This window comes from Cynoglossus semilaevis, chromosome 6 (assembly GCF_000523025.1).
Source record: "Cynoglossus semilaevis isolate Cse_v1.0 chromosome 6, Cse_v1.0, whole genome shotgun sequence".
NCBI lineage: Eukaryota > Metazoa > Chordata > Actinopteri > Pleuronectiformes > Cynoglossidae > Cynoglossus > Cynoglossus semilaevis.
The window spans coordinates 3,683,109-3,694,140 of record NC_024312.1 but is presented as its reverse complement, the minus strand read 5'-3'; the positions used below and the strand labels follow the sequence as shown (position 1 = coordinate 3,694,140).

General features: G+C 41.6%; 1 protein-coding gene across 1 annotated transcript in view; it reads right to left on the bottom strand.

Moving 5' to 3' along the window:
• Positions 1 to 3,033: 3,033 nt before the first annotated feature.
• Positions 3,034 to 11,032, bottom strand: part of mlycd (malonyl-CoA decarboxylase) — a 13,026-nt gene continuing 5,027 nt past the window's right edge. Inside the window, exons 2-5 of the mRNA XM_008311274.3 lie at positions 9,983 to 10,095; positions 9,735 to 9,891; positions 9,466 to 9,618; positions 3,034 to 4,107 (exon numbers count right to left, since the gene is read on the bottom strand). Of these exons, the coding sequence (XP_008309496.1) occupies positions 3,562 to 4,107; positions 9,466 to 9,618; positions 9,735 to 9,891; positions 9,983 to 10,095 (969 nt within the window). The 3' untranslated portion in view covers positions 3,034 to 3,561. The remainder of the gene's footprint in view (positions 4,108 to 9,465; positions 9,619 to 9,734; positions 9,892 to 9,982; positions 10,096 to 11,032) is intronic.

Here is an 11,032-nt window from a genome sequence, read left to right as displayed (position 1 = left end):
TGGTCAGGCTCCTTGAAGCCACGTTCTACAGGTTCCAGCTCAACAGTCATGGAACATATATATCACAGTAGAACAGGCGTCTTCAACCACTGGTTTGGGGACCAGTAGCAGGACGTAGATGATTTGTTTATCCACAATATTTATTTATTTTTTTGTGGTGGTATTTTATTTTGAAAATTAACCACTATTGAATGTTTTACTGAGCCACAGAATAGGTTTGGCCACGACTCCAAATACCAACCTGGAATTTGGGCATGGATTCATGGGCGGGTCTCTTGGCGTGTTCTAAACCTGACGTGTTCTAAACATGACGTGAAGTCGTGTTGAAAAACACATGAATATTATTGTGCGTTCTGTGATTCTTCGTTTAGTAAATGTAGATTTTACAATGAAAATATTTATTGTGCGTTCTGTAAATGTAGATTTTACAATGAAAATATGACACATTTTTCCTGTTTTTGTCACGTACCGTAGACACCTAGTGGCCAGAGTTGCATTACACACACATGCAGTTCTGGGGCTGTCCACCAGGCTTTCCTCCAAGGTCTGCTGTTGTTGTAGTAAATCATTCTTCTGTTGTTGTTTTTTTTTTTCTCTTCACATCCTGAGGAGTGTTTGTCCAAAGTCTTTAAAAGATTTAGGGACTTTCCTGTTGACTTTATTGAAGTTGTTTTTCTTTGACTTCCTCTGATGTGATTCAACTCTGTATCTCTTGATCCCTTTCCTTTGCCCAGAGCCTGAACCCTGTTTCTGTTGACTCCTGCTCACCTTTGTACCTGGATGTTATCATCATCTGTAATAGTCTTTCTATTTTACTCAGTATTTGATATATTTAATTTTTTTCCTCCCCCTTTCCTCGGTCATTGCTGCTGTATTTTTTATTTTTATTTTCTTTATATAAATGTATTTAGAAAAACAAAAATTCTTCCCATCTGTCATTTTTACCCACCTTCTCCTCCACAGTGGGGTTTATTTAGTGTAATTTTATTTAGCAGCAGCAGCAGCTGGGCAGAAATCAGATTAAAGTGACGTTAACTGTTCGCAATTTAAACATTTTCTTCCGTCCAGGGAGCGTGTATAGAGATGGATGTAGCCATCTGCTCACGGCGTTCAGCTGCTTTTACACCGGTGTGAGCGGAGGTCGAAGTGGGAATAACGTTACTTCTACACCCTGTTACTGTACGTAACGTCACTTCACATTTTGCCCGACGTGTTCATGCACTCGTCTAGATCGGAATTCCTCGGCCGTGGAAGCAGCAGAAGTCTAGCCCAATTTTGTAGCCGCAGCGAGTCATTAATCGACCTGAGAAATGAAGGGTTGATTCTGCACACAGCTGCTCTCCACGCCGGACGAGATGCAGGCTAGCTGCAATCCCAAATAAATCTGAGGAAAAGTGTCTGAAGGAGACTTTGGGAAACCTGAAATATCTGCAGTAGAAAAAGAGATATATATATATTAACCAGCACCAGAACTGGACCTCACTGGAGGTCAGAGGTCAGGGACAGTTGTTTGGTTATAGAAGCGGACTTGGGTCCAGTAGGTTTCAGGTTCGAGTCCACCAGCTGCCAAGTTGCCACTGAGTTGCACTGAGAATGGCACCGTCCCCACACACTGCTGCCTGGGTGTTTATGCTGCCCCCTGCTGACTTTGGTGATGGGTTAAAAACAGTGTTTCCCAAACTTTTTTTTTCTGGATAGACATTATTTGTAAACTCCTGGGAAACACGATGCGAGATGACCCAAAAAAAACAAAACAACTCTTGCGACCCACCTGAGGGTCGCGACCCAGTCTTTGGGAAACAGTGGTTTAAAGCAGAGGTGACATTTGGTTGTGTGCAGTGTCACGATGACACAGTGGTTCACGTTCACTTTTCAGAATGACTTGTCATGTGACCGGACAAAAAGGTTCTACCTTAACCTTAGTCTTTAACTGCTCCGTGGTCACATATTTATGGGTGAGATGAGGGTGAGACGAGGGTGAGACGAGGGTGAGACGAGGGTGAGATGAGGGTGAGATGAGGGTGAGATGAGGGTGAGATGAGGGTGACACCAGACAAACTGTGGCTTCCTGCAGCAGCAGCAGCAGCCAATGTCATCACCGTTACCACGGCAACCCCAATCACGATACTCATTCTTCTTGATGGTGAGACAGTGCTGACAGTGTCGCTCTTCATTGTGCCCTCACTACAACACACACTCACACACTCTCACACACACTCTCACACACACCTGGACAAGTGCACAGAGATGTATTGCGTCTCTCATTGTTTCCAATATCTCTGGAGACACTTGTGCCGTCTCTCAAGGGCATCCTTTAAACAACTGTCCTTTTTATGCTTCTTTATTCCCTGCCTCCCCCTCTTCCTCCTCTTCCTCNNNCTACCTCCTTCACAACTGAACACCATCAATCTGGCCCAGTACTTTAACTTTATTTCTCACTCCATTAGTTTCTAGGACACGGTGCAGCAATGGCAAAGAAAAGGGGGGAGGAACGGGGGGAGGGAGGGAGAGGTGGGGATTAAGAGTATATAAAAAAAATGAAAAGAAAGGTTGGCTCCCCAGAGAGATAAAATGTAATTTCACAGTCAACTTGCTGTGATATATTATTTCACAACAATAGGGTGTGGGGCTGATGGGCGTCCTGTTGTGGCTCCTGTACAGAGTCGTTTGAACATCAGTGATGGCTCTCAGGAGGAGGTGGTGTGGAGGGAAACTGTCAGACGTTACACACCATCGTAATATACCACAGATGGTTCTGTCAAATTATAACTCAAAAGTACGGAAAAAAAAATTTAGTTTCCAAATAATGATTCCTCTACCAACCTGCTGGGGGCGCTATAATCACAGTTGCAATACCCTGTTTGAGTTGATTGTGCCATTGTACCCCTCCTATGATGCTGTAAAGACAGACCTTACATTCTGCTTCTCTGGATATTCGTAGAATCTCTACATTCTTTCGTTGCATTACTGCCACCTAGTGGGCTGCTCGCTTACATTTCTTCATGTAGGACTTTTAGAAATTAATCGTTTACATTCTGCAACACACCAAAACCGAGACTTTATTTTACAGTTTATGTTGTTACTGGTTCATTTTTTTATTTTTTAGGAAAATTACTTTTTACTCAAACCTTAAATACACGCAGTTATGATACACAGTCAAAGTAAATAAAGAAATGTAAAGATTTCAGGCCAAGTCAGCAGTGAAACAGCAGATATCAACAAATTTAACCTAGAGAGAGAAGGAAAAAAAAAACATCAAAATTTTTAATATTTTTCTATTTTTTTCCAAGACCAACTTTGCAGTGAAATCTCTTCTAAAAACAAAACTAAACCTCAAATTAAACCTCAATATTTGCAGTAGCTGCACTCCTTGGCAACATGTACATGATATCAAACACACTGAGGCACAAAGAGCTTTTGACTTTGTCTCAAAGATGAGATCACTTCACGTCCATTCAGCCAGTTTTACCAGAGGAGATGAATTTAACTCAGTCGTTGCTGACATTAGAGTCTGAGGTTGCTGCGTGATTTGCCGGGTGTCTCCTCGTCGAGTTTCATTATTTACAGTTTGCTCGTCTTCTGGAACTGAGACACCAGCCCCAGAATCTGCTCCGACGCCACTACGACCTTATTCTGCAGGTACAGAGAGCTGTTCTTGGACGTGTCGTTCAGGAAGTAACGATAGTTCACCATCAGGCCACAGGAGTTGGCGATACCCCGGGGGCTGGTGTCGGCCAGCCAGTTCAGTCGCCACATGGAGGCGCCGTTTTGCAGGTGGAAGTTGGCCACTGGGTTGAGAGCGTAGCCTCGTCTCTTCTCTCCGTAGAGGTACCAGGCGCAGAGACGCATCAGGAGGGGCTCCAGGACGCTGGACAGTTTCTCGGAGCGCAGCCATTCGCTGCTGGTGATCAGCCTACGGAGGGCGTCCAAGGTCTGGGTCGCCGACGTGGAGTCTGTGGCCTTCTCCACCTCCTTCCACTCCTGCTCAGAGAGGAGGTCGGAGCCCCGCCCTTCCTTTCTGCACTGGCTGAGGAGAGCCTGGAGCCAAGAGGAGAAGCCTGGAATCGGTGACAGACTGGAGAACCGGGCCATGTGAGGAAACTCGCTCTGGAGGAGATAAGAAAAAAAAATTTTTCTCAATAGTTAAAATGATTCTATTTTGTTCTTTAACATTGCCGTTTTTCCCAAAGCTGTAAAAATCTTTTAGCTTTTTCCGTTTCACTTTTAGCCACATTTCTCACTAATATTTAGATATTTAATTTTTTTTTAAATTTTATTTAGCCTTTAGTCAATCTGGGATAAGCAAGTTTGAGCTAATTTTGAGCAATGTATAGTTTCTTTTTAGCTTTGGGCTAACTTTTACATATACCTAAGTCAGCATTTAGTTATTCCTTCAGATGATATTAATTATTGCCTTGTTCTTGTTCTATTTTTGTCTGATGTTACAATATATTTCAGATGAGTTCATGGATCTTTTGACTAATTTAACTCCATGGCTGCATTTTTTAAACCTCTTGTTTAAGTATTTTTTTCTAGTACCTGCTCTGTTTTATTATTACTTCTTGGTCTCTTAACTATCTTGTCCGCCGCTAACGTTTCATTATTTCAAACCTTGAGGGACTTCAATAAATTACTTTTTACTTAACTACCTAATTGGAAACTTGATACCGTTTGTCTGAAGAAGTTCAGCATCAAAGGTACGAAAACTATACAGAAAGTTTCTCGCGCGGCACTGAAGGCTCTGACATTTAAAAAAAACTATACAGAAAGTTTCTCGGCGCCAACGTGCCGCGGCACTGAAGGCTCTGACATTTAAAGCACGGAAGGCTGACTATTATACAGTCATTTCTATGCAAACAGTTATAATACTGCCCCTCGGAGGTCAGGAGTTTGACAGCAAAATTGCAGAGCGGTGCCGCACAGTGCACGCAGTTACGCACAATAGCCGGCAGACAATAACTGTGCCTGACCACTTCATGTTTTCTAATTGGCAGCGGGTGTTGCATTTAAAGTAGCTCCACAACGCAACACGACGCCGTGTACATGACCAACGAAAAAAAAAAGGGCACTGAACAACTTTGGATTCTGATTAGCACATCAGTGATACGGGCAAATAACGTAGGTTGAATAAAAATTTTTCAAAAAAAATTTTTTCAAAAAAGAATTTTCAAAAAAAATTTTCAAACAGGGAGAGCACAGGGAGAGATGGAAATCAATGATTCGCTGTGGCAAAGCCGAAAGAAAAAGAAGAAGAAGGTCCTTATTCACCTGGCATTTAATCTGTGTTTGAAGTGAAGTGAAAAAGTTGTCACTCAGATATAAGAGTGTCCCGGTGCTGTTCTGTCAGTGGAAGTGAACGGTACAATCTGTTCTTCTTCTTCTTCCATTCTTTCTGTCTCCTTCTTCTGTCCTCTGCCCTGGGTTCAAGTCTCTGGACCGTGTATAAACTACAAACATCCAAACATCTCCACTTCTTCTTCTTCTTCTTCTTCTTCTTCTTCTTCTTCACCCAACTGCCTTCTCTTTTCATCAGACCTGCTCCTCTTCACAAACACACACACACAGCCAATGAGTTGGCACTTCTGTGTGAGGTTGATAAGCGATGAGGTGATGAAGAATGAAAGGCTCCAGATGAGAGTGGAAGTGTCAGACAGGCCCTAGAGGGACACCTCACTTCCTCTCTGCCTCCATCGGCAACATTGTTTGTTTTGTTTTTTTCCCCTCTTTCTTCTCAATTTTTTTTCTCGCCCTACTTCAAACTCGTGCTCCCAGTTTTCCCTTTCATCCCGCCGTCACCGCCCTGCTTTCACTACTTGCCGTTTTTCGCGTGGTACAAGTGCAAAGTCGACATAATAAAGAAGGTGGAGGTTGCAGGGAAGGTGGGAGACAACTATGAAAAAAAATAGGAAAAAAGAAAAAAAAAGAAGCAGTTCCAGAAGTGCACTCCAGGGTCTAATCGACAAAGACAAGCGAGACCTCGTCCTGCCCTCCCCTTAAATCACATCAATGACCTTTTCTTTCCCACTCTATCATCTATCCGACATCGTAGTGGGCCCTCTGTGGCTGTGCGCCCCCCTCTGTTCACCTTTAAGTCAGAAATTAGGCCTCCGTGGAATACAAGTCCGCGCTCGCTTTTATGTAGCCTCCAGGGCAAAGATTTGCACTTACAACACTGTGGTCAGGGGTTACACTCCCACTAGGGTTATAAAAAAGTGTGCACTCAACGGGAGCAGAGCTTCAACACACACACACACACACATACACACTGTGTTTTGTTCTGGTTGATGTTGTTGACAACAGCACCATCCACTGAGTCAGACTTGGCAAGAGCTGAAGGATTAGTTCTTAGGTGGGTAAAAAAAAAAAAAAAAACTTTGTCAAAATATTTGAGAATACTTGAGCTGCGTGACGTTAATTAAATACACTTAAAAAAAATCCATGCAGTTAAAAAAAAACAGTAAAGTAGATGTTTTTAAAATTATTGAAATATTGAAATCTGTTTAATTAGAGTTTCAAGTCGAGGCAGTGATGCCTTCACTGTCCTGGGAAAAAGTATATTTGTCCGCTAAACTCAGCCTACATTCATCATCTTTTATGTTAAAATTAAGTAATAACTGTACTACTACTAGTAGTACTACTACAATTTTTGCCACATACCAAATAACTTCTTACTTTCCCCAGTCCGAACATGCCTTAAGTAGTTCCTGATACAGAATATTTTTTGGTGATAAGCAGCAGAAGCTCTGGTTTATTATTATTATTAGAGTTTATCGACTCGCTGACTGAGACACGGCGTCTTCTTCCCTTGTTTTCCGACATTTAACATGAGCAGCTCTGATGCTGCATCAAAAGCAACAACAACAAAAAGTGAACTAACTGAGCCCCGTGTCATTGTTTATACAGAAAAATAAACTACCACCTAAAAAGCCTTTCAGCAGTCAAGACTGTACAGATACGTGGAAGACAAGACAAATTAAACCGTTGAAATGTTCTTTTCTTTTTTTTTCTTCTATTTCTATATTCTATGAAGAGCGCGACTCCATCTGTTGTACGCAGCGCCTTTTGATTTTTCCATTCGGCGTACCAATTGTTTAACAAGTGCCGGCTGAAGTGTTGCTGAGCTTATTGAGAGGGATGGATGACATTTCATTACTGCCTTTCTGACAACTGCCGTTATGTACTGTATCTGCGTGTAACCTTTCAGGTGTGTTCAAGGGAACAAAGTGAGAGCTTATGATAAAAAAAAAAAAAAAGTTTTGTCTGTCACGGCAATTTCTCACGGGAATAAAAAGTGCGAAGCAGAGACAAGTGGGTTTTTTTCGACTGGAGCTGTGTGTCTACAGCCGCACCGTGAAAAGGAAAACTATGTTTAGTTCTGATTTGATGGTCAGGCCACACAGTGAGAGAGCGACGAGCGCCGACTGGAGAACTGTTTTGGGTTCAGCCAATAAAATGATTTTGTACGTCTGGATCGGGGGGATCAAACTCATTTTCACCGAGGGCCACATCAGCAAAACAGTTCCCCTGGAAGGACTGGTTGTCAATGGAAGACTGTATAGATTAGGGGTACCCAAACCACGGTACGCGGACCAGTACTAGTCCAAAATTAATTTGCTACTGGGCCGCAGTGGGACAAGGTGAAAAAATGTACTTATATTTTACTAATCCTGTCATATCCATTTACTTTATTTATTTAAAGATATTCTGGCAATATTTTAAAATAAAAAAAGGTCATTCTGACTGAAATTTAATGATCGTAGCGGGCCACATTTGGTCTACAAAATGTAATGATCGTAGCGGGCCACATTTGGTCCCCGGGCCTTGAGTTTGACACGTTTGGTCTAGATGAATGAATGAATGAATGAATGGCTGAAGTAAATAGCTTTGTGGTAAATTGATACAAAAAAAATTGATGTTTTTGTCATTGAAGGTTGAAGACCCCGGCGACAAAAAGTCATGTCTTCGACTTGTTGTCATAGAAGCGTGGATCTTGTCCAAGGACACATTGGCATTAAAACAGTGGCATAGAATAAACAACAACCTCCCAGCCAGAAGACCAGTAACCAATCCAGTGAGCGATCTCTGACTGCACAGGTACCGACTGGTCTGGCTGATACCGTTTGTGGAGAAACCTGAGTCTAACTTGACTGGTCAACCTGCAGGTCTGGTGTAGGTACTGCACGTACAGTAATACTGTGTAGAACAGAGTGTTTTCCTCCTAGAGTGCAAGCAGAAGAACATGGCTGTGACACCAGGAAGGTGAGAGAGGCAGGAGGCGAGCTGCTCTGCAGGAGATACCGCTGCTGTATCGGAGCATGTGTCTTGTGCGCTGTCACGATAAGATGTTATTATCTAGCCATAATAGGACAGGGTGCTCTAAAAGGCTGGCTGATAAAACTGGCTACTTCATGGTTATTGTTTTCAGATAACAGTTGTTTACATAACCTTGTCTCTTTTACTCTCTCCAGAGAGGTCTCAGACGCCTGGATGCAGATGCAGACTCCCATTCAAACTATTTATACGCCTCTCCCCGAGGTAGTTTAAAGATAATAGGGCAGATTCCTCATACGTTACCGCAGATTTATTCAATTCCTGTACGGCAGTGACTTGAAGAGCGTTTCATTATTTTAGCGATTCGTCAGGTTTAATTTCAGACATTAAATCACTGCTCATCGATGCTTCTTTGTTCTGAGAACAAAGGGACGTGGTGTTTTCTTTTGAGCCTTGATAACGTTGCGCTAATTTGAGTTTCGTCCTCTGTTGTTGTTAACGCGCGGCCAAGAGACAAATTCAAATGCCTGGTTCAGATATATAGATGTAATGAGTTATTCAGTTCGTTAATAAAAGTGAATTGCTTTTAGCAGAAAGTGAGTGAGAGCGTATTTGGTAAAATCTAATGAATCATTTCCTAATTAGCTCTGGGGATAATGTAGATCGAGTGGATTACACTTCTGTGCCTCCACTGGCCTGACATAATGACTTACTGACTTAATGACCAAGGTTTTTGACCAATCACAGGTCATTAAACTCAGCTCTTGTTCTAAGAAGCTACATGAATGCTTTGTTTCAGTGAATAAAAATACTGCACTAGAATTGGCAACAGTTGCCAGGTCTGCACAGCAACCCAGTAAAAAAAGACCAAAATCAAACTATAACAAAACGATCTCCAAATATAGATCAACATCACTTTTCTTTGATCTGAATAAAAGCTTGATCTGTGGTTTTCAAGGTGAGGGTTGGGGGCCCCTCAGGTGACCCAGAACTTTGACAAGGAGGACAAATTGATTTCATTTTTCTTTTCTTTAATTGTACCATCACTGACATTTAAAACTTTTAGCTTTACTTCCTCTATTCCGTTAGAAAAGCAGACTAAAAATCTACAGATGGGGGCGCTGCATTTTAAAATTCCAAAACTATAGTATCTATTCTGACCGTTTGTCAAATTTACAACATCACAAAACTTACCTGAAGCTCTCGCACGACCCTCTTGATGAGGTAGTTGCCCAGCTCCACCCCCTGGAGTCCAGCCTGGGTGGAGGAGATGGAGTAGAAGACGGCCGCGTTCACCTTGTTGACATCCTCCTCCACGTCAAGTGTAGCGAACTCACGGACGATGCTCTGACACACACAGCAAACATGACGTCGACATTATTCTCTGGTTGACTATCGCCCTGACATTCCACCCATAGGGGGTGCAGTGAGAAGTCCTGTAACTAAAATAACAGTCTCGGTACCTGTATGTTGTCAGAAATGTCTTCAGTGAGGGCCACGTGTAGAACCACCAGAGGTTCTCCGGGCATGGCGGCGTGGGTGAAGGCATAACATCGGCGATACGGCCCAACTCTGCGCTTAAGGTCAGTCCAGTTTCTTATTGGATGAACTGCCTCGTACCTGAGATGGAGAACATTTTCAAATAAAACCCATACTTATGTTCACAGTGCTCAGTGTTTCTTCTTTTTTTCCATTTGTAATATGCTCTTACTGGCTGATCTTTTGCAGGATCTCACAGGAAGAGTGCCAGGTGATCCTCTCCAGTCTGAGGAGGCCGACAGAAAACCACTCAGACAGCAGGCTCTTCAGCGTTCCATTCAGGTCCTGGGTGGAGGAAGTGGTGAGATATCAAAGACGGTATTCACACTCAGCTGACGGTACAAAACAATTGAATATTGCAATGAAGTAAAAACGGCATGATACAAACTGTAAATGGGATACTGAGCTTATTCTTCCCCACGATTGGGTCTATTTATTACATAAACAAGAGACTGGACTGGAAAGACAAATGAGTCGCTGTGGAGAAAGTCAATTTACAGGAAAAATGTGGAGAATAATTCCTATACGTACATATACATACATGTATACTAGTATAAATAAATATACCTATACATACAGTATATACATATATACAGACGTACAGATCCATACACATACATATAAATAGATATACCTGCACATACAGTATATTGTACATATGAATACATATACCTGCACATACAGTATATACTTATATTTTTTATATATATTAAATATATTAATGTATATATACATACACACAAACATATGTATGTTTATATGTATATAGAAAGCTTCACACACACACATACTGTGCATATATACATAAATGTATATGTATATATACATAAATATATATATACATGTACATATATATACATATACATATAAATATATACATATATACATACATATACATGTATACATACATGCTTTTCCAATTATGATTTTTTTTTTCTTCTAAAGATAGATAGATATAGCCATATATACAATATGGAGGAAACTTCATTAACTTCAAGTCTTCTAAAATACCACCTAAAAACAGCGTCCTCTTTTAGCCTCTTAAATTGAGAGAATTCAAAAGTTCTGTCTTATTACCTGACAGCAACTCAGACCAGCTGGTCGGCGTGGGTTATTAGAAATTCCATACTCATATTTCTCTCACACAGCGTATATAACGTGGGGGCCCGAGAGTCAGTTTAAATGTTTTCAAATTATGAGTAGTGATTTGTTGGAGCCTGCA